This window comes from Chrysemys picta, chromosome 21 (assembly GCF_011386835.1).
Source record: "Chrysemys picta bellii isolate R12L10 chromosome 21, ASM1138683v2, whole genome shotgun sequence".
NCBI lineage: Eukaryota > Metazoa > Chordata > Testudines > Emydidae > Chrysemys > Chrysemys picta.
The window spans coordinates 12,811,388-12,835,751 of record NC_088811.1 but is presented as its reverse complement, the minus strand read 5'-3'; the positions used below and the strand labels follow the sequence as shown (position 1 = coordinate 12,835,751).

General features: G+C 38.3%; 1 protein-coding gene across 16 annotated transcripts in view; it reads right to left on the bottom strand.

Moving 5' to 3' along the window:
* The window catches only part of VPS13D (vacuolar protein sorting 13 homolog D), a 192,412-nt gene extending 170,715 nt beyond the window's left edge, over window positions 1-21,697 (bottom strand). For 13 of the 16 annotated variants that reach the window (XM_065575034.1, XM_065575038.1, XM_065575040.1 and 10 more), the window contains exons 1-15: window positions 21,488-21,619; window positions 17,526-17,688; window positions 13,892-13,969; window positions 13,377-13,567; window positions 10,907-10,987; window positions 8,856-8,972; window positions 8,429-8,533; window positions 7,150-7,320; window positions 6,879-6,979; window positions 6,100-6,268; window positions 4,012-4,104; window positions 2,979-3,189; window positions 2,013-2,192; window positions 1,146-1,276; window positions 208-280 (exon numbers count right to left, since the gene is read on the bottom strand). In XM_065575034.1, coding sequence (XP_065431106.1) covers window positions 208-280; window positions 1,146-1,276; window positions 2,013-2,192; window positions 2,979-3,189; window positions 4,012-4,104; window positions 6,100-6,268; window positions 6,879-6,979; window positions 7,150-7,320; window positions 8,429-8,533; window positions 8,856-8,972; window positions 10,907-10,987; window positions 13,377-13,567; window positions 13,892-13,969; window positions 17,526-17,622 — 1,798 coding nt within the window. In that variant the 5' untranslated portion in view covers window positions 17,623-17,688; window positions 21,488-21,619. Of the gene's footprint in view, window positions 1-207; window positions 281-1,145; window positions 1,277-2,012; window positions 2,193-2,978; window positions 3,190-4,011; window positions 4,105-6,099; window positions 6,269-6,878; window positions 6,980-7,149; window positions 7,321-8,428; window positions 8,534-8,855; window positions 8,973-10,906; window positions 10,988-13,376; window positions 13,568-13,891; window positions 13,970-17,525; window positions 17,689-18,026; window positions 18,140-21,487 lie in introns of those variants that run through there. The other 3 variants (XM_065575036.1, XM_065575035.1, XM_065575037.1) reach the window with 3 other exon arrangements.
* Between the last annotated feature and the right edge of the window lie 2,667 nt (window positions 21,698-24,364).

The window sequence follows — 24,364 nt, the reverse complement described above, 5'->3', positions numbered from 1 at the left end:
CTGAGCCCATGCAAAGCCCCATTGACTTCAGCGTGGGAGATATCCTGCAAGTTTCTCTATGCAAGTTCAGAGCCTAAATATGGATATAGGAGCCTAACGTTAGGCATCAACGTTTGAAATTTTTTAGCCTAAGTATTTCACGAATACGTTTTTCAAATGCATAATCTGGTTGCATGCTCAGATCAGGCATAAAAATGAAAATATTACCAGTGCTCTGATTAGTCATTTCTGAAGATGAAGTCTGGAGACCAAAGGAGGAGACGCAGCCAACCTCTTTTTGCTAATTAGAACAAAAAAAATTGAAGGCCATCAAACTGAATATAAAAATAAGCCATTTAATGTACATACCCAAATTAAAGTTGTTTTTCTCCTTATTATATTTGTTGCCAATTTTATAATGCAATGTGATTTATAATTAGTATTATAATGCCATTATAACATGTATTTTTTCTTCATATAACCAATAATGAAAGAAAGGAAAACAATTTGCATGTGAACATATAAGGAGGAAAAGCTATTTTTCCTCAGTCAACAAGCTGATGTCTGAATAAAAATTGCAAGTGGAAATCCCATTTCTACAAATTATAGTTAATAAACTTCAAGTCTTCAAGGCTAAAGCAAAATCAAATCTTTCATCCCCCTCTGGTAGAAACACTTAAATTCTTCCGTGACAATACTAGAAGAAAAGTTCCTGGATCCTAGGTTTGTGGTCTAGAACTACATGCAATTGAAGCAAGTCTTCCATGGGACCCAAGGTTTTTCGTGGGGGGAGGGGAGGGAGAGAGAGAGTTGGTAAATAAAGCAAGAACTAACAACTCTCTAGCTAATTAAGCAACAGCACTGATTATTCCAAAGTTAAATTCAGTCCAACTGGCTCTGAATAGTAGTATCCAGAACAGTCCCAAAGATTAAAAAACGGGAAGAGCTTTATGGGGGATCCTTGCAGAGAAAAAAAGTCAAAGATCATTTTCCAGTTTATAGATTTCCGTCTGTGCTTATGATGTTAATGCTTCATACTAAGATTCATATGAAGATTAACATCAGTATTTTTATATTCATGTTTTACTATATATTTTTTTATTTAAATATTAATCCTGAAATGGCAACAGTACTATATCAAGTTGTGATTGCATTCTTTTACATACAGGATTAGGGAAGACAAGAACAGGAAATATGGTCCCTTGTGTTGCTAAATCTCGCAGAAAAAGGCCACCCAGTTGAACTGTGAGAAGGGAAGAATTTCTGCGGGGAAGGGATTCTGCTAAGATCTTTACACCTGGAAAATAAAGACATAAGTGGCTATATTGCATTCTAGAGAAAATAAATGACAATAAATGTATTTATGGATGAAAGATACAAATGTCATCTTACATATTCATAAGCAAGCTAAGAAATAAGACAAGAGCTAAGACTGGACAGTTATGCTTCACTGACAGCCTTTTAAACCATCAGTTTCTCATTGCTAAGCATTTCTTCAAATTTAAGAATTAAAGCCCTTGTAATAAGGTTTTTTTTTTTTTTTTTTTTGGCAAGTAATGTGATTAGAAGTGTCCCCAAATATTTGCATCAAAATGTTGAAAAACACATTTTGGGATAGATTACTAACAGCATTTTTTGCACATTTATTTCTACAAATTTATTGTCTGAACTCAGAACTAAATACCAGAAAAAAAATTCAAGTTATAAAATTTGACTACTGTGAAACTGTTCAAATGTCTGAAAGTGAAAAGATTTATTACCACTCTATACATAATAAAACTTAAATGAAAGTTTAATACATTACTTTCGTATTCACAATCTCAATTACCTACTTCAATCCTAAAATAAAAAACCAGTCAAGGTATAAACTAACAAAACACAGGCTTACCAAAGGAAGTGAGATCTGAACTTGAATTGTTTCAGTACTGTTCCATGACATAAGCTCAGTCATGAGTGGCTGCATTGTTTATAAAGCAGGCAAAGTTCCTGTCCTATTTTAGGTATGACAACTATCAAAATTTGAAATACGTTACCTGAAAATTCCAGCTGCATGAAAGCACTTTCATTTGTACTGAGAGCCCTCTTCTCCTTATGCAACAAGGTGACAGTGCCACCGTGCAACTGGAGATTTAATTTAGCAAACACGTGATCTCTTTTTGTAAATGTGTTCATACTGGAGGCATCTGCAGCTGGATCAAAAAATTCATCAGCACCTAATTTAAAAAGGAGAACAAGGTGAGTTTAACAAACAAGCTACATAACGGCTAGTGAGCAAAAACCTGAGACTTCATTTTCAATGAAGGACAAAGATGGCCCAATTACGGGGGTGGGAGGAATGAACAAGTAGACAACAGCTTATTACTTGCTCAATCAGAGCTCAGCAGTCTATACTTCTCCTGCAATAGTTATCACTGCAAACAATTAAAACAGTGCAGGCAGCTGCAATCTTTATGCTGCTTTAGAAATTAGCCATCTCATCAACTCTAACAGAAAAAACCCACACAACTTTTAATTTCATTTTCGTCGATGATTAAGAAAAAATATTTAAGTGTTTCTCTTTTATACATATTTATTTAGAAATTTAAGTCTACATCTCTCTCCTTTTAATGATATGAATTTTAAAAATCATTTCAGTTCATCTTTAACAAGTATTTAACGGAGGAACATCTACAGTGGAGAAAAAAAAAGCCCCATGGCAGCAAGCCTCAGAACCTGGGTCAACTGACTTTGGCTTGTGCGGCTTGCACTACAGGGCTACAAATAGCAATGTAGATGTTCCCGTTTGGGTTGGATCCCAGCCTCTGAGACCCATGCACCTCACGGGATTTTAGAGTCCAGGATCCAACCCAAGCAGTTTACACTACTATTTTTAGCCCCGTAGCACAAGCCCAAGTTAGTTGACTCAGGCTCTGAAACTCACTGACACTTTTTTTTTTGTTTTGTTTTTGCAATATACACATTCCCTAAGGTGATAATTTGGGGATAAAATATTACCATACCCAGTATGTCTTCTGGATTCCACTGTTCTTGTGTTTCTGGTATCAGTCCCTCAAAAGGTTCACCTTCATATGTTTGCTGAGCGAATCCATACCAGCCCCCCCACCCAGGAAACCAAGACTGAAGATACTGCAGCATCCCTCTGGTACTGCTACACTCAGGGTCTGCAGTAGGAGAAACTCCAGGGGACTCAGATAAAGGCTCTTTAACACTCTGTTCCAAATAAACAAAATCAAACACACATTAGGATAAATAAATGAAAAGAACCTTTGTCTTAAAAATACAGAATGTACTATTTCTTACTATGATTCCATCTACTATTTATTTACTGAACATCCCTAAGCATAAATACCATACAATGCTGTTTTCACTTGTGATGTCTAAACGGACTATCATCAGAATCTTGTTTTATACATTGTAAACTTATTACCATAGTTAGCTACTGCATATTTACAGGCATATGTATGCGTTAACATTTCTGGACTTATCCAGATCGGTTTCTTAATTTTTCTTAGTTACTCGATCAACCTAACAGTTGCCAGAATCATTTGTAAGGCACCCTAACCATAGCTCAATCAATAAGCATTTACTTTTAATAGAACTCGCACTCAGGGTTACAATCAGTAGTCAACATTACATCTTATGAAATGGGCCTTAAAGGGTCAATGTTTGTACATTTATAAAAATTTGCACTATTTATTCCAGGAAAATTCCATTATAGGTTTCAGTCTTAGTTCTCTCTTTTAATATTAAAGAGCAAAAGGAGTTGCTAGTATGGAGCTCAATGTTATCGTCACTGACAGTCAGCATATGGCTAGGGGAGGGGGCTTGCTGCCCGAGCACCCTAATAATAGCACTCAGCTTATCACAACTGAAGAATCTGAGCATGATTGTGGTTTTAGCACTGGCATCACACTACTCAGCATGAATATACTGTACATGCTACAATACTTTTTCCAATGAGGAAAATATAATTTCTTGTAATACTGCACCTTTAGGTTCTCAATATTATCCAGTGTACAGAAAGTCACTCACCTCAGCTACGTCATGGAATTTGTCATAAACAATCTCATGTAAAATCTTCAACTCCTCAAATGTCTGCTCTTCTTCAATACGATGCATTTCTTCCTGCAGTGGCAAAAAGGTATGTTTGTGCTGGTTCACAGGCTATTAAAGCTTTATACTCTTCAAAAAACACACTCTGAGAGGGAGATTCTTTCACGCATCTAAGGGATTTAGCAGCACAAGTGCACAGATTTTCACTGGGACATGTGCTCCTAAATCCCATAGGTGAATTTGAAAATCTCCAGAGAAGATACTGGAACACAGACATATAATGGGAATCAAAGCCAATTAGTTCATTTGATATACAATTAAACTGAGTGCAAATATGCATCTATGCTGCAGGCATATAAGAGCCAAAATTGGAATTGAATTAATGAAAATGGACAAGGAAAGGTATGAAACTACTTTCTGTGAAGAGAATTCATTCCTCGAGGCCAGATGCATCAGAGACAGTGTACTTGGTAGTCTTGTTCCAACTCTTGCATGATAAGGGAGGACTTGGATTGTCTACAACACCAAGTGTGTATGTGATGGTGGGGGGTGACTTGCAACCCTAGAACAGCTGTTTCTTGGATGCTTGAGGGATCTTACTAACAGCAAAAAAATATATATAAAACCAAAGATTGTTTTCAGTGCCAGAAAAAGGCTTGTCTATTAGGTATTGTTTCCAAACTTTGTGACCGGGTATATAGATGCTCAAATCCAATTTCAAAAGAAAACAATTTGATATCATACTAGGTAAAAATATACAAAATTAATGAAATATACATTTTAAAAAACTACATTAAAAAGTTAGTTAGGTTACAAAGTGAAGCCCTCTCTATGCACTGAACGAGGTAGAGGTCTATGGAAACAATGTTATAATGGAATTAAGAGAGCATCAAACTGCATGGGCATAAGGAACCAAAATGAAGGCTGCATCAGTTGGCAACCATGTATCTGACATTCATTAACTTCTAAAGTGCTTTATTTTGCAATCTAAATAACGTTCCTTTAACATAGTTTTTTGTATGAAATTTTCTAGGTGTGTAGTTTTTTTAAGATTAAAAAAAAAAAACATTCTGCTATGTACAGCTAACAATCCACCTATCATGCATCATCAGCAAGGTTTCAGCCCTGCAGCAAAGCTTGAGCTAAGGACTAACGACATTAGCTGGCTATAGAAGGATATAATCCTGGGGATTACGGGAAGGGAGAAGGAGGGAATGTAGTGGAGATGAACTACTGGGGCCCACGTGCTGGGTCTGATCAGGTGAGTGGGGAGGGCACAATTCAAGTCTCTCCCCATCTCCCAGAAGCTAGGGGAATGCGTGCCTCATGGGGGAAGATGGGCCATTGGGGCCCCGTGCCAGGTGATGGTCAAAGGGGAGCCCAGGTTAGCTCTCTCCCTCTGCTCCTGTCACTGGAACAGCTCTGAAGCTCCAAAGTGTTCCCAATACAGTATGTGCTGCTGCTGTTTTGGCAGCAGCATGGCCTGGCTCTTTAAAATGTTTGTGTTCAGTTACTTTGACATGCGGCAAATGGCAATTTTCCAAAGTTTATAGCTCAGCCAAATCTGAATGAAATAGCTAAACGACATTGCAAACATTGCAGGAAAACTGAATAGCAATTCTGTCTTCCATTTGAAAACCAAATCTTGAAAGAACTACCTTAAACAAAAATTTACTTTTCCTATGCTTCCCGCCTCCCAGTATGGAAGGCTTGGGACACTATCTAGTTTTGCATTTTGAAAGACTTCAAGTAGAAGTTTCCCTCTTCATCTATAAAAAGATCAGCAGGAATAATTAGGGAAGAAGCACCATTGATAATTGCAAGAAACAAGTAACAGCTCAAGGAAAGATTATCTCTTACAATACAAAGAGATTTTGTACGTGCTAAAAACAATTTGCTGCCATATAACATATTGTTTAGCAAATTTAAAATAACTCTACAGTTAAATATGAGGTAAATTTTAAAACAAGAACATAAGCAAAACACATCTAGTTTCATTTCAAAAAGATGCTAGGGTCACACATTGAGATGTTATCTATACTGTACAGTACTTGCAAATTTCAATACCTGTTCCGCAAAAGACAGCGGGATGCCTTTTAACTGATTGTAATACATATCTGTGTAAGACACTGCATCTTGGGCCCGGTGTAATGCGAAGTCCCAGGTAGAGTGTTGCCTCTGTTCTCTGATTTCTGAAAGATTAGCGTTCAAAGCAAAGATCCACCATTCTCGGCAGCTAAAACATGTCAAATGAATACATTTCCAGTTAGTTTGATTCTCAATCCAGAGGAAAGGCTGGGTGAGAAAAATAGAGGGTCACTAGCCAGGAAATAAATGGGCACCACAGCCTCAATGGCACGTCAACCCAGCATGTCCTACTACTACAGTAAGAAGCGCTACCTTCGTTTCATCAGCTCCTGTGACCTTTACTCTTAATACAGATCCGTGAACAGAGCGTGTGGGGTTCCCCACCTTCTTCAACCAAAAAAAGCCAACTCATTCCAAAGGGAGGGGGGGCAAAACTCCTATGCTATTTTCATTGTTTCCTCATTTCATTCACAGAAGCACTTAAGAGCTTTGGATAAATGCAACTTTTATTTTAGGTATAAATGCAAATTAAATATAAAGCAATAATTCACCTGGTAGAGCACAGAATATTAGAACTAGAATTTCAATTTATTTCTAAATTCTGTGCACCACATAACCACTAGCTACCACCTTTGTGATTTTTGCCCTAACTTTAGACTAAACAGTATTGTTCAGATAAGCGTAAAATAAACATAAGACTGCATAAAAGGGTATTTTACAACACTACATAAAAATATCAGTAGTATAAAAAAACTTACTTGTCAGTTATCATAACCTTTGGTTTCCATTTCCTGAATTTTTGCTGTCGCTCTTTTCGATCCAGTTCCTTTAAGAACCCCATGATTTGTTGATACTGCATCTTTTAATAAAACAGCATATAAATAAATTAGGCAATGTTAATGTATTCTGTTAAATTATCAGAGTAGTTTATAATGTATCTGCACAATGATTAAATCTCAATTTTACGTTCCGTGGGTCAACTGAAAATAAACAACACCTAAAGCATGATTCACTGAGGAAGCATTTTACCTGTGAAAGTTTTAACGGTATTGTCTCAAGCTGGATATCACACTCAAGCCGTGGTGTATGTCGTGACCTTAAAGGCTCCTTAGAACAGTTTCTCTTGAGGAGAGCTGAAGTACATAAAGGCTCCATGATGTAATTATGATCACGGCTCTCCATACTTTTGTCCATTGCTTCCTGTGAGTTACAAGCAAATTCAATCTGTCACTGCATAGAACACACATACACAATTTATTTAAATGACGATCTGCTAATAAGGATTCTACTAGGTGTCTTACACTGCTGGAATTCCATCTCCTTTAACCAGGTTTTCTCCTCATGAAATTGTTCTTATCAAAAAGGTAATCTTGTTTAAATATTTGGGTAAAGTATTTATACAGTGCCATAGCTGTGCAAGGTACTTCACAAATGATCATACTTTGCATTTCTATAGTGTCTTCAGAGGGTCTCAAAGCACTTTATAAAAAGAATGAATTTAGTCTAGTAACACTCCTATGGAGGTAAGAAAATACTATCCCCATTTCACAGATAAATACACTGGGGCATAAAAAGATGAAATGATTTACCAAAGATCATACAGAAGTTGGGGGAAATGCTGGTCCCATTTTTAGCCACAAAACCATATTTAGCATAGTAACTGAAAAGAAAAACCCAGCCTCTGTCCTTTGGCGCCCACAATCTAAAGCAGTAAGATCCACTCAGGTACACTCTTGAATCCTGAATGGACTCCCATTGAATTCAGTGCAACTCGACACAGATATAAGATCCAATAGCTACACTGAGGCCTAAATTACACCAAGAACACATCATTACAAATCAAGAGGTGGAACAAAGAGACCAGTAAATACAAAGAGAGGAAAACTGCTCTTAGGAGAAGGTAATCATGTTGAGAGCATATCATTTGAGTGGATTAAGTAATAAACAAGAAACAAGCAAAATTAAGTTATTTTTGTTTAATATTTATAGGCTGAATTACTATTTTACAGTCTGTATTTGTAGTACCATTGACAGGTCTCATGGAAGCAGCATGTTTTAAGGAGGGCTTCTAAAGAAAATAATTTAAATAGGCAATGTTAGGTAGTTCATAGTTCAGTTTTTACTTGGTCCCATACTAATCTTTCCATTACATCATGAATCCACATAGCTTCAGTTGCTCCAAATATTCCTAAATCCACTATAAAATTTATTTTACATTATATTACAAACCAATGGAAGAACGTGAAAGTCTTGATTTCCCCCTTCACATGCAAGTAAACATTATTCCTTCCAAATGTTCATCTCGTACCTGTAGCTCACCAAGAGGCAGGTCTCCCAATAAAGTGCAACAAGTATCCCAATAAATACTGAAGTCAGCAACATCCAGCTGCTTTTTCCGCATCAACTTCTCTACCTTAAGTGAAAAATTTGAACTCAGTCACAATGCATCAAACGAAATGTGACAAATTATTTTAAATCTAACTGTACTGTGATCACGATTAAATATTCAGTGCGTAACATGCAGCTGTTTTTTGACTTTATCATGGTGTCCACAATAATTCTTAAGGATACGATTGTTATATTATAAGACAATATTTGCAGTAATTATTTAATAGCAACCACTGTATTGCATTTTAAAAACAGGAAAAAGTCACATCATTCTCATACAAAAGTGACACATCACATCCTCGCGGGTATCATTTCTTCATGCAATGTTAACTTTGACCTATACTCACAGGCTCATTTACAGCATTTTGCATGGATACATTTTTGATGCACACTCCAAAGGCAAATGGCTGTGAAGGATTTGTGATGCCATCCTCAAACCGCAAATGGACATCTTGAATTTTTAACTGAGGAGAGAGAAAGAAGTGGCACGGAGCAAAAAGATTGTGTTATGCTTGAAACAGATTGAGTGTACTGCAATGCTGATAAGTTATATTCAAGCTGTTTCAATACTTACACCTCCAAGAAACAAACAAGATTTATTTAAATGGATATTCTGTGATGGGACCCTCCCGCCATTTCCTGACTGCACTCCCACAGGCTCCACTCCATATTTCATCCTCTGTTCTCTCTGGTCTACCCATCTCCCCAGATGTTAAAAACACCAGCTATGTCATTTGCCATTTTCACAAAACAGGCTATTTTTCTCTGCTGTCTTACTACTACCCTTGCTTGCAGTTGCTAAAGTCATACAGAAATTCATATTGCTCAAATACAGACTAGAATAAAAACTAGTGCTCATTAGCAGAACATGAAGTGGTGACCTGAATTAATTTTACATGTGGCAAAATCTCATAATGGTCATGGAACCAATTGAATTTTGCTGTTTCATGCTTTACTGTACAATGTCCTACTCAGCCCAAGATTTCACATCCAAAATATCTGACTTGTGTCATCACTAAACGCTATATCATCTCCAGAAGGCCCCAGTTATTTCTAGTTATTGTTAATGACAGCCTTTTACAACCGACTTACCTCAGCATCGGTACATGGAAGCGATCCCTCAATAAAGAGTTAGCACAGACTATATCCTCTACAGATAGGTGAAGTAAGAGGACAAATTCATTATATGGCAGCTAGCATAAATAGATTTGAGAAGATACACCTCTACTCCAATATTACGCTGTCCTCTGGAGCCAAAAAATCTTACCGCGTTATAGGTGAAACCGCATTATATCGAACTTGCTTTGATCCGCTGGAGTGCGCAGCCCCACCCGGTCGGAGTGCTGCTTTACCGCGTTATATCTGAATTCATGTTATATCGGGCCGCATTATATCGGGGTAAAGGTGTATTACAGGGAGGGTTGCTGATCTTTTTTTGGTTTCTTTAGACAAGTTTTTTGATAATGCAGATGTCCTTATAGATTGTAATTAGCAAACATATAGATAAGAATAAGTAAATGTGAAAATATCACTAGTTTTATTATGGCTTTAAAAGAGAAAAGTCGAAGAGCCCAGGCTCTAGAATTTTGAGTGAGCTTGCAACTAAGAAGAAAAGGGTTTCGCTGAGTGTCTAGCCAATACTGCTAGATGAAGACTGCATATACATTTTATTTGTGCATGTTAAACAATCTTTCAGGCAGCATCAAGCTTCATGCACCAGAATTAAGCAAAGGTCAAAGTACCAGAATCTCAGAAGTGTATATACATTTTCTTCTTTATATACTTTAATGCTACTCTCACATCCTAAGACTCACACAGCAACACTACCACTGCAAGCAACAATGGAAGATAATGAATTTTGCCATTTAAAATGGAAACTTCACAACATTAAGAAGGAAATCAAACTTAACAGCGATATCTACTTCCCAAGCAGATGTGAAGAACAAAACACAGAAGTTGGTCCAGTACAAGATATTACCTCACCAAACTTATCACGCTCAAAACATTATACATAAACCTGTGTGTAATACATTATAACTTTTAAAATTGGAAGTATTAACTTGGGAGGCACTCCAATATTATGGTAAGGAGAACCATAAAGCTAGACAGCTTTTATATGGATTATCCATCTACCCCTACAAAGCAAGGAAGAATGACACTTCTCAAAGGCTTGGGAGGGTGAAAGATTCCTTCCTCCCCATAAACCCCTCACTTTGCCAATTCGGGCTTGGTTCAGAGGAAAAAGGATTCTAGCTCTGAAAAGGGTCTCTCTCTACTAAGTATCCACCTCCATTTTACACATATTGAGTCTCCTAAAAATAAACAAGAAGCACATTATATACAAACTAAGTATTCTTTAGTAAATAGAATGGAAGATTGTGGGTCCCATTAGACTTACTTCAATGTTCTCTACAATTCTTGTGACTGCAGATGCAGTAACTGAATACCAGTAAGATTCTCCTTTCTGCTGTCGTTCTTTCTGAAAGAGACAGAGAACAGCTATTTTATTAAAAAGGTAATGTATTTTATTTAAATATAAAGGTCTGGAAAATAAATTTTAATGTTTACAAAGCCAGACGAAAAAAATCTAAATAATGTAGGAGATTGCTAGTCTGATGCAATATTAGAAAGGGATTGTCATGTTAAAACTCCTATTTAACAAACAATGACTTACTTGCGTTACCAAAAGTTTAGATTATAATAAAGAAAGAATTTTTAAATACCACTTTACTTTTTTACCATTTATGCTTTTTATTTTCAAAGGCTATGTTAAATGAAGCACACAGAGTAAGCTAGTTAGCTTCATGTTCTGGTCCTGTTCCATTAGCACTATGTTTGCATTGCAAACACTGGTAGGGAATGTTTACTTCTAAACAAAAGACTATTTTCATTGAAATAGTCCATTTTCAGGACATTTTAAAACTATTACTATTAGATTTGGTAATATTTTTTAAAAACCACAATTTGGGGCACGAACTACATGACACTCTCTTGGAAGATGGAAGAGCATTAGAAGTATTGCAAGTCAAAAATCTATTCAATATGAAGTAATTTGTTAATGTTATAGAACGTGTGTATTAAGACAAAATTATAATATAATTTACACATTTTCCTCACACAAGGAAAAAGATAGGTAACAGAGGCTTTTCTTTACCAGGACAATTACAAGTTGTCTACTAGTTACACTACTTGTGAGTATAAGGTTAGAAACTGTCCTATAACTGTACTTAATATCAAACTATCAGTAGTAATGACATCAAGCTAAAATATGGTTAACAAGAAATGTATTAGAAAATATTTATAGTTAGCTACTGTTTATATGATTTACTATTATTTTGGGGTTAAAGTGGCGGGGGGGGTTAATCCCTATTTTGATATTCTGAAATATCCCCCTACACAGACCACTTGCCAACTACTAAGAAGATAGGATTTTAGTAGAAATGTAAAGCAAATAATCCCCAACAAGTTCTTTCCTCTATTTTATTAAAATCTCTTTTTGTAACATATTGTCTTCCTTTAGTCTCTTGACTTTTCTTCTGCTGTAAATGTGTATCTTACTTCAGACTGGAGCCATCTATTGTAGTTTATAAATATGGAGAAAAAAAAAATCTATTCAGCAGCCCATAGTACGTTCCAAAGAATTTGTTATGATAGCGTCAATCACCGACATAGTACATGTTCTTAGAAACAACAGTGTCTGTATAGTTCACATCAACAGAAGCATGGGTTAATGGAATTCTATCAGTAATTCACACTAATTAACGTGTTATGGTCAAAGGCCCCTGAGTTCCTAACATTACGTATGAAAATAAACACACATTAAAAGGTGAAATTTTCGAAAGTGCTATAAAAAATATTTCCCCACACTCAAAATTACAACATGGGCCAGCAATAATCAGTGTGATTTCATAACTCCCACATCATCTTCCTACCAAATAAAACTAGAAACAAATGTTTGAGCTACACATTTATTCTTTCCTGTATCTAGAACGAGAGCATTCCAGAGTTGCAGGCTCTCAGTGGAGCACAGCCTGCCTCCCATCCCCTTGAGAACGGAGAATGTGCCAATCACAGCTGCCAGGAACGGGAAACCGGACAGCAGTCAGTTCCTCCAGTAGATTGGTCCTATATTTAAGATTTTGCATTTTAGCAGTCATCTCTCAAAGCACATTTGTGGAATAACAGGCAGTCAGCACAGTTCCTAAAGCATGGAAGTAATCAACACGTGTAGATAAGGGCTCTTGAAGTTTGTACAGCTGTATCATGCAGGTTGCAACTACCAAAAGTGGCTCTCCAAACAAAAAGCATATTTGTAACTTAGCCAAAGTATGGATCATTGTGGAGCAGTCTGGGTCCAAAAGAAAAGGAAACTTGTGAATATCTTGGAGGGAAAAAAAAAATACACCATACACTACCATATACAGCTCAACATAAAAAAAAATTTTTTTTTTAAATGTACACCTAAGTTGCTACGCTTACCAAACTTTCTAGGGTAAACCGCATTAAATGATCAAGGGAGATTCTCCAGATATCCCCAGCCCACCATCAATACTTCATCTGATCCGGGTTGAGCTTTAACCGGTATCTTTAATCAACTCAGAAACATTGGCCAGGTAGCAGTATAGTGCTACAGTGAAATTGCTGTGATCTGAAGTGATGATAAAATAGATCTGGGTCTCCTCAGCCTACTGATCAAGCCAAAGACCAGGCTGCCTTATCACTTGCAGATCAAATCAGAACTTGGTTTCCTGGATATTGACTCAAAAAGAGACTTACATTTGGTAGAAGATTGAAATGTGATCAATCTTCCGTAACAGCAAAACAAAATCAACTCCTTCATTTTAAAAGATAAGTCCTATGTTACTCACTTTCCATTTTTCTTCCAGTGCCAAAAGAAGAGCTTTCTTGCGTTCTCTTTCGAGCAACTTCTCCCGTTCTTCATCAAAATCTTCTTGCTTTTCTGGCGCACCAATTAAGTGGAGCTTTGAGATAGATATCACCCAGGGATCCACATGTGGGCGATAAAAAGGTATCTGGAGCGTTATTTTGCCAATGAAACCTAGAATCACCAAGATGAAACATTGTTAGAATCCTACAGAGTTACACTGTTATACTCTATGTAAAGTGAGAAAGGAAAATACGTAATATTGCAATGTTAAAACAGAATTTGATCGCTATAAATTCACATTACATTATTTGTCCAAGAATTTGACACTTAGCTGCTAACTCTTATTTTAAGGTCAGTTCCACCTATGACTTATTACTAAAAGATCTCTTTAAAAAATCACCAGTGTATGAAATGCTTCATACTTGTAGCAGGAACTAACAAAATGAATTATTCCTGTAGAGAACACCTGTCACACACACAGGCACAAATACATACCTGCTTTTACTTCAAATGGCAACTCCAGTTCTTTCAAGGCATCTTTCTTTAATGGTAGGTTTTCCAATTCAACAGCACCTGCAGGAGGAAGAGAAATAGCAATCTGTTAAGCAACATTAAGTTAAAGACTGCTTGGCTGAGGATTATGAACTTCATACCAATAAGAAGTTTTTTCTTTAAAACTAATAAAAATAAATGAAGTGGGATAAAAATTCTATTTCATGAGCAAAGCAAATCTATCATTTTAAAGAATGAGGCAGTTAGATGTGATATTTAATATTTTTGTAATGATTTTCAAATGCCAGAGTTATTTGATATGGTCACAGCATATATTTCAAAGTACTTAATCTGAACTTCTCCATCAACAGCAAGCATCTGTAAGGCAATTTAAAAAAAAAAAAAAAAGTAACCAATTAGATGTTTTCCGGAAATTACAAAAATACACACACAAGATGATTTTAAACCAGGACACGTTTTCAAAAGAAAACAAGACAGAAACTTTGACATTAATATGTAGAAAAGACAAAATAGGATTGTTGTTCTAAAATGTTCCCTGCTAAAGTTACAAGTGGGACAATAAGCAGATGAATGGAAATTGAGTTTTCAGTTTTTGTAAGCATACCCACAGTATGCCACAATAGCATGGTATAAATAAAATAATTCCAAAAGCGAGGGAAAACAAATGCCCAACACACAACTGTAGCACCCTTGACCTCTATAGTTCCATAGCAGGCAATCATATTTTTATGAAAAGTCTTATATGGTAGAGATATTTAACTCTTATTTCATTTTTACACTTTCATATTTCACATATTTCATATTTACACTTCCTTATCGCTTGAGTAGGCCCAGATGAGAACTGTGGCCTCTTTCCTCCTTCCTAGCATTGAATTACCATTTCAAGAAAGGCTGCTCCTTTCAAATATGTAAATTTATCTGTCACACAGGGAAGAAAAATAGACTCTCTTGAAATGTTTCAGACTCAGGAAAGGGGGGGGGTTAGCAATAACAACAATGAAATGCATTAAAAATAAACAGGATGAAAGACAGGAAGCAAAGGAGAGTGGGAAGGACAAAGGAGGGGAAAGAACAAATGATGGCGTGAAAGGCATGAAGAAGAGGGAAAATAAAATGGTATGTGGAAAATTCATTGTGAGAAACTTGTTTAGAGCCTGGGTCCTTACATTCATTACTCAGGTTAAACTCCTTCTAGCTTCAGTAGAGTTTCATCTAAGTGAGGAGTACAAGACTGGGCCCTTAAAAGAAAACATGGCCACACACTGAAAAACTGGGGCCAAATCCCATAATCTGTTAAATGTACACAACGCTCATTGACTTCAGTAGGTACTACAGAATATAAACTTTGGTTTTTGTTAGGGAGAAGAATAATTACAGGAGATGTCTCACCAACACCAACACATCTGAAAATGGAAATTCCCCAGGGGTTTCAATGGAAGCCACTAAGAATCTATTCCATGAAATCCTAAAGTTCCCAGCCTCTGATGGTCAGGAAATATACTTCCAACCATGAAGGAACTTTATGTGACTACATTTGCTTCGGTATATTATTAATATTTATTATTTTTATTGGCATAGCACCCAAAAGCTCCAATCAGGATCAAGGCTACACTGTGCTAAGCACTGTGCTAATACACAAAAGGACTATGTAAACTATGCAGGGCAGGGGCAATCTAATGCATACTTCTATTTGTTTCTCACCGACCAGTCCTATTGCTGTACCTGATAATAAGAATACAGCTCAAGGCAGGGCCAACCAAGAGTCAAAAAGAACTTAATACTATACACTGACAGCCAAAATTCCATCCTAGAATTATTTCTTTAAGTAACCAACAGTCAAAACTGGCTCCTTGCAGTGTAAAAGAATTTCTTCTCAAAACAAGTGAAGGTGAGGAAGTACATTATGTAACTCAGTCAAGACTTTTTTTTTTAAAATCACGAGTTATTACCCCACCTTTCACGAGTGAGTCAGTGAGTATTCAAATAAGTTCTCACCATTACCTGTTATGTACATTCTATAGTGCGAGAAGAAATTTCACAAACATGCACACACAAATTATCATTGCAACTACATATTGAAAACTAAAGCAACTATTAAGCTGCCTATTTTCCATACAAGCTTCTCTCCAAATCTCTCCCCTCGTTCACCCTGAATACGCTATCAAAAGCATCCCTATCTGCTTGATACAACTTTCCGATTAACATTTGCTAAGCACTATTTCTCACCTTCAAAATTCTCCTGAAATTCCTGTTGCATAGAGCACTCCAGAGAAAGAGATGACATGCCACTATTTGCTTTACTGATTTTCAAATATTACATGAATAACCCATATCATCAGCTGGAGTCATGTGTGCTCTTTGATATATGTTCTGTAAAAATACTTTAAATATTGTACTAAATATCTTGAGAATACAATGATTTCCTGAAACATTTGCTATTGTCATTTGATATTTTTATATCAAATACCAAATTTGATATATATCAAATTTTCTAGCTCTGACACTTACATTTCCACATAGGGTGGTTTTGCCCACAGAAATAAAAATCTGCACCCCTTCCATGTGCTTTCGGACCAATGGAAAAAACCCGATACAATTCAAGTGACTTTTAAAATTGCCTCTGAAACTGCAGTTTCTTCTCCCTTGGTGTTCACACCTCAACTGCTAGAAGAGGGCCTCATCCTTCCTGATTGAACTAACCTCGTTATCTCTAGACTGATTCTTGCCTGCCTATTTATACCTGCCTCTGGAAATTTCCATTACATGCGTCTGACGAAGTGGGTATTCACCCACGAAAGCTTATGCTCTAATACATCAGTTAATCTATAAGGTGCCACAAGACTCTTTGTTGCTTGATATTTAAAGGCACTCCAGTTTAAAAAATCAGATTTCCATTAGAAGATGTTGTATCTACTACTGTTGCAAGCAACCCCTATGATTACTGTAACAAATAGATTTTAAAAAAATATTATTTCCTTCTATTTTGTCAATTTCTTTACTTGACACACATGCACAGTGGTCAAGTGCATAGTCACTTTCACTGTTCATGGATGGTGCATAACCTTTGCAAGGCTCTGAAAGAGGTTGCTTACTAATAGCAGCAGCAGCAAAACTGAAAATGAAACAAAAGAGGCAGCAGACAAGTGTGCGCACACATAGAAAAGGGTCTGCCTGAGCACATTTGGAGTTGTTGCTCTTGGGTGTTCCCAGAAGGCCCTTCAAAACATCAAGAGTAGAGTAGAACAGAAAACCCAGACAGATTTTGTTACAGATTTCAAAAACAAACCCTCAATACACCCTAATAGGGTGCATTATCAGAAAATCATCTTTTTCATTAGGCTATTTAAAACAAATTAAGCTGGCACTAACCCTTTAAGGAGCACCTCTGCTGGGAAAGCAGGAAGATTTACACACTATTTTTATTTTAATTGTATATTCTTATTTATGTCAATTTATTACTACAATATAAGAACAAGGACATAAGTGCTAATCAGTAAGACAAATGTAAAATATATTCAATGTATGTTTTCCAGCTTTCAGTAAATACAAAATCATTCTATCAATATAATTCTTAAAATATAAAACTGATACATCAAACAATGCTAATAACCCTTACCTTTCAGAAGAGCTACTGAGAGTTGGTCTGTGTTCAGGTTATTGACATATTTGCCCAAATAGGTGTTGAGGACCCAGGCTACCAGTCCCTCCAACATGACTGTATCCTGGAAGGGGTGGCTAAGACTCTGTTGTCATGCTCTGTTCCATAGTTCAGTTGTATTCTGTTTTAAATGCAAAAGGGAAACATGTCTAAGAAATATACTATGTGCTCTCAAACCATTTCCCACCCTTCAACATAGAGAAATTGTGAGACAATTGCAAACAATTTTCACTTTAATCATCCCATCCCAAAGGCACTGGAAAATTAAATATTAAGTACAAGATGTTTTCCTAGAGCAGCTGCTTAAAAAAAAAAAAAAAAGTAAGAATTTTGCTACATACAGCTACTTTTAATTACCCTGTTAATCCTAGGTCAGAGCATAGTGCAATGAAGTTACTATTTGTCCTGTTTTTATTTATACAATATTAGACTGTATGAACTCCCATAATACCACCTCACCTGCTGCAATCTTTATTGTGGTAGACTGCACTAAGTTTTTTAAACCTTTTCCACACTGAGATTTGTAGTGCTTTAGTGATTAAAAACACCAAGCAGAGTGACCTAGTGAATAGAGCGCTGGACCACAACTCAGGAGACCCGGGTTCTATTCCAATCTCTGCCGCTAGCCTGCTGGGTGACCTTGAGCAAACCACTTCACTTCTCTGTGCCTTAGCTTTCGCATCTGTGAAATGGGGATAATGATACCTGTTTCGTAAAGCACTTTGAGATCTACTGATCAAAGCATTATACTTACATAATATGATCTTATATAACCTCTACTCATAGACTCATCATACAAAAATTAATCTTTGCTTCCTTCATATTGCAGCACTGTCCTATTTTGAAGCAATAAAAGAAAAGGTATCACATTGTCCTCTCTGTCTTCAGGAAGGAGACAGAAAATAATCAGTTCTGGATGCAGGTTAATGTGCTGTTTCTGTAGCCTTGTACCTGTCCCTTAAATCCCATAGGCAACCCCTCTATTGGTACTCCCCATAAGGTCTGGGCTCTCCAACTTTGGAAATTATGATCTGGAGTGGAGGGTGGCCACACTCTGTGACAGTGTTCTCTCCCCAATTTTTATGTATGGCTTCATACCATATCTATCACTGCTATCTGAGTGCACATGCACATACGCACCCCAAAACCTATTTTAGTTCACATTAATGCTGATCTGGTCAATATTACTTGCTATCCCCGCTCCATTCTGTGTAAAAACCCCTGAACAAGATTCCCAGGAGCAGCAGCAGCCAGCAGGGGAAATCCTTGCAGCACTGCTCTGGAAATGACTGAGAGGAGCCAATGCCCATGTTCTGTGGATCTCAGGGACTCTACAGATCAGGTTTTCTGGGAAAAGAAGTGAGCCAAACTTCCAGCCCTTTCCATTATAGGAAGAGTGAAACCCAAACTCCCTGAAAGAAGAGTGCACCGGAAACTCCATAAATGAAAATTAATGGATTTCCTGTCCCCTAAAAAGCAGTTACTTTTGTGGAAGGCAATGTGGCCCTAGAACAGGAAAAAATGGGTAATTTCATCCTAACTTTTACTTAGCTCTGTGCACAGGATGCAAATAAGCATGTGCCTTCTTTCAGCACACTTCTATACACTACATAGTTATACCCCCAGTGATACATTATACACCTTTAGTAGTTTCAGTCTGAAATATTTATGCTGTATTTATTTGGTTAGTCTTTTAAGCTCTCTGACCAACATGTAATCATGTTCATAAAATAAGAAGCCACTTGATCGTGCTGGGATGCCAGCACCCATTGCTGAAAAGAATCTAGTGTCATTAATCTTGCCTCAGTGGACGTGAACTGAAAGAGTAGTGTGTATGCATGGAAAGCTCAACTCAACTTTTGCTAACAAAGGCGCCAATTCTACAAGTTCATTCATGTCAGAGGATCTTCACACCCAGTGCAGTCAATGGGTACAATGAACCAGTAGAGATCTACCTGTGTGGATCAGCTTCCAGTACAGGGCCTTTAATTCTATTTCTTTGTGGCACTCTTATAAACACTTGCAAAACAAGTTACTTAGTTTTAATTTCTTGTCTGCTCAGGTTCAATAAGCTCAGATAATACTGACAGCTATCATGACCTTACAATTTTTAAAGGGATACTGTCAAGATTCTAAAGATAAAATATACATACTTCGACAATGGTCACAATTCCAATTTTTTATCCTCACAATCTTTACCAAACATTTCTATTTCAACCTGTGCTGTTGCCAGAAAATAAAAAGGCACATTGTAATTTATGCCTCACAGTGCTGTCATCAAAGTCAACTGTAGAACTATCGTTAATGTCAATGGGAGCAGGACCAAGCACTTACCTAAACATTGGTAAACAAAGGATGAATACACAGTATGATGTGGAAAAATACTATACATACCCCTGCTTTATTAACTGAGTGTCTGGGGGTACATCATTTTCCCCAAGGAAACATGAATCAATTTTTTAAAACATCGAGTTGCAGGTGGTGGAAAGTGAAAAAGATACTTTATATAAAAAAGCAGGACACTAAAGGGAAATGATTAATTTGAGGACCATATTTTAATTTTTATATTAAAATTCAGGGTTTTTCCATAGCTAATATGAGTTTTACTTGACTGATGGTTGCAACATGAATGTTCACATTTTTAAAAATATCAATGAAACCTTTCTTCTATTAAACCCCGCCCCCAAACATTCAATTTCTCTTCAGCATTAAAAACCCAAACACAGAGTTGTGCTAAGGCTGAAAAGTGAAACTGACTAGAACTAAAAGTTAAACACAAAACAACTTAAAATAATGCAAAGTAAACTATCAAAACCAAAAATATTAAATGTCAAGGAGTTCATTATTTAAAATTATCAGATCTTTTGACTTAAAGTGCCTTTAATAGTTTTCATAGGCAATGCTAGCTACACTCCACAAACTAAAGTCTTGTCTTTCACACAGCCGACACTGGCATCCACCTTTCACTTTTAGTTGAGATTGAAATTTTAGCTATGACTAACAAAACAAAAGTTTTAACCAACATGTAAGCAATATCCCTATCCTTCCCACTCCACCCTTCAGAGAGAACTGTAGATGCAAAATCAAGATGAAAACCTCGAGACAGTGTTAAGATGGACTGTATATGTTATCAAAAAACAGGATCACATGAAAAGGAAAAGACACATTTCTGCAAGTCATCATAGTTCAGTTAAACTCAAGTAAATTCTGACCTTAGTTTAAATTCACCATGGGATATATACAATCTTACTTGAAAAATACTAAACAAAAGTGAGTAAACATTTATCAGGAAAGGCTGGAGGAGTGGGGACTGTATTAAGAAAGGATGGGAGGATGCCTCAAGAAATCTCAGAAACATCGGGACGACTCTTTGGAGAGAAGGGGACTTTTAAACCAGTGGCACAGGCCCAGCGGGATAGGATTACTGGGGTGAGTGGGCTGGCAGAGCCTGCCCCCTGTAAAGGCAGGTCGGGTCAGTGTAAGGGGTTATTGGGGGGTGAATACCTTGCTGGACTCTGGCTATACAGTCCGAGGGGGGTGGTGGGTGGGGTCATTGTTTGGGGAGCAGACAGCTGTAAACCCCTAGGAAAGGGTGGGTGCTACTGGCATGAGGCAGGGAAAGGTCACCTTGCTAAGAGCACAGCAGGGGCTGCCCCAGGAGGCTGGGGTGACAGGGTCACTATGAGGGCGCTTGTGGGGGGGCAGCTGGAGGGAGGGAGGGAGTAAGAGGGGGCGGGGCAGTGGTGCCAGGGCCCAGCAAGGGAGCCAGGGGAGCTAAGGGAGAAGTTGGGGGGTCACTCTCTACGGGCCAGGCCCCTGGGAGCTAAGGGGGGCCGGGGTGGGGGGGGTCACTCAGGGCGCAGACCCGGGGGTGGGGGGGTCATTCTCTGAAGACCAGGCGCCTGGGGGGGGTCACTCACGGGGACAGGAGCCCAGGCAGCGGCCCGCTCCCCGAAGCCGTTAGCGGCGCCTCCCCCGCCCCCGCCGGTACCTGCCTCGCTCCCTGTCCCCCTCAATGGCGCTCTTGGAGCAGGGCCTGCGAGCGAGGGAGCCGGAGCCTGCGCCAATCGAGCCGGAGCTAACGGATGGGGCCGCCTGCCTGTAGAGTGCCGAGCAATCGCTCGTCGTCCCCGCCCCCACCGGGCCTGGCAGAACTCTGAGCCCAGCTAGGCCCCTGGAAGGAAACACCTGCCCCGCTGCAGCCTTTTGAGCCGGGCGGCTTTCCAATGAGCCCTGGGGCCTAGGGGTTAGAGAGAGTGGTGGGGCTTGGCCACCTCCTGGCCCACCCAGGTGCCTTGTGCCTCACCCTGGCCATAAACCACCATGTAGGGTGACCAGACAGCAAATGTGAAAAATCGGGACGGGAGTGGGGGGTAATAGGAGCCTATATAAGAAAAAGATCCAAAAATCGGGACTGTCCCTATAAAATCGGGACATCTGGTCACCCTACCACCATGTAGAGGGACCAGACAGCAAATGTGAAAAATCTGGACAGGGGGTGAGGGGTAACAGGAGCCTATATAAGAAAAAGACCCAAAAATCAGGACTGTCCCTATAAAATCGGGACATCTGGTCACCCTACCACCATGCATCGCAGTGAGCGGTGTGTGCAGCCCACAAGTATGCACCCACTACAGTGCCACCGTCACCACCAAGCATTCAGACATCATAGAGTCAACATACCTTCCCCCCAACCCCATCATCATCAGACTGGCTTAAATATGAGATTTTAAAACATAATAGCCTGGGTTGTTGATTTATTTTCTCTTTGTTTTTTGAGCCCTTCCGTTTCCCATTTTCAAGCTTGTCTCCCAACCATAAGGGTAACAATACTCTTATTTGTCAATGAAAGCTCAAGATTCTGATGTTATCACATGAAAATGGGAAATGACTGCCTAGGAAGGAGTACTGCCTAGGAAGGGATCTGGGGGGGGTCATACTGAATCACAAGCTAAATATGAGTCAACAGTGTGACACTGTTGCAAAAAAAGCAAACATCATTCTGGGATGTATTAGCAGGCGTATTGTAAGCAAGACACAAGAAGTAATTCTTCCGCTCTACTCCATGCTGATTAGGCCTCAACTGGAGTACTGTGTCCAGTTCTGGGCACCACATTTCGGGAAAGGTGTGGACAAATTGGAGAAAGTCCAAAGAACACCAACAAAAATGATTAAAGGTCTAGAAAACATGACCTATGAGGGAAGATTGAAAAAATTGGGTTTGTTTAGTGTGGAGAAGAGAAGACAGAAGGACCACGATAACAGTTTTCAAGTGCATAAAAGGTTGTTACTAGGAGGAGAAAAAGTGTTCTTAAGCTCTGATAGGACAAGAAGCAATGGGCTTAAATTGCAGCAAGGGTGGTTTAGGTTGGACATTAGGAAAAACTTCCTAACTGTCAGGGTGGTTAAGCACTGGAATAAATTGCCTAGGGAGGTTGTGGAAGCTCCATCACTGGAGATTTTTAAGAACAGGTGGGACAAACCTGTCTTGAATGGACTAGGTAACACTTAGTCCTGTCTTGAGTGCAGGAGCCTGGACTAGATGACCTCTCAGGGTCCCTTCCAGTTCTATGATTCTATGACTCCAGCAGCTGGCACATTAGAAAAAATTAATAAATATTGCAAGTCCCAGACAACAGGAACTCACCCAGTGCAACCACTAAGTGTGTACCAGAGGCATATACCCTTATCACGTGAGTTGTAGACCACTGAGTGTGTAATAGAGATGTTCATCAATGAGTGTACCAGTGGAACCACCTACATTTCAAGGACAAAGGATAGCTATGGAAAAATGCAGGGTAAATTTTATTTGTAAGGGAGGCCACCACACAATGTGATACAATTTAAAAAGTGGGTGAAAGTGTATGTTTTTTTTGCTTCAAAACATTTTCAGTATGATCAAATGTTCCTTAATAGCACTTGATTTGATAATGGTCATGAGCCAATAGATGCCACATAAGGCACATGTTTTAGACACAATAATGTGTCCTCAAGGAAACAAGTGAAACAAAAAGTTAATATCTGATAATGGTTGAAACCCTACTTTAGCATGGCTTCGTATTGAAAGGATATTTCCTCCATTGTCCCACAAACACACACTAAGGGCATTATTCAATGCCTGCTGAAGACAGAGACTCCCACTACTTTAAATGAGACTGCTTATGAGCCTATAGTTAAACAAGTACTTTACTGAATCAGGCCATATTGCTCAGCACGTTGCAGGACTGAATCTTAAAAGAGTAACCCATAGCACAACTCATAACTCCTGTAAAATTTCAATTTCAGATAAAATATAGTAAGTCACTCTTTATGACACTCCTAAGTATCTTACATGTAAATCAGTCTTACGGGGCAGTGACCCTTTGTAACAATTTGTTGTGGCCATATACATAGGGACAACTTTCTGTATATCAGCATTGTGAGAAGCAGGAAATAGAATTCTGGTTCTTCAACCCGTAAAAGCACAGACCTCTCCAACAGGAAATAAAAGGAGATTCTCCACAAGGTGGCAGTAGCATAAGGATGTGCAGCCTCTTTGTAGGCCAGTCATCAAGAGTTGGCTGTAATAAATATTTATATAGGCCTGTTTACACGCAGTACAGGACATTGGGATTTTTGTGCACCATTCCATACACTGTATCTTTTGATATAATCACTAAGGCTGCAATGAGTTCCACACAGCGCTACAGGTCCACCACTGAAGTCAATGGGAGTTTGGGTGGGAATAGGGCACAGAACAGATTGCAGGATCGCAGCTTCACTCATCTTCTCTGAAATTCAAGATGAATGGCTTTTTA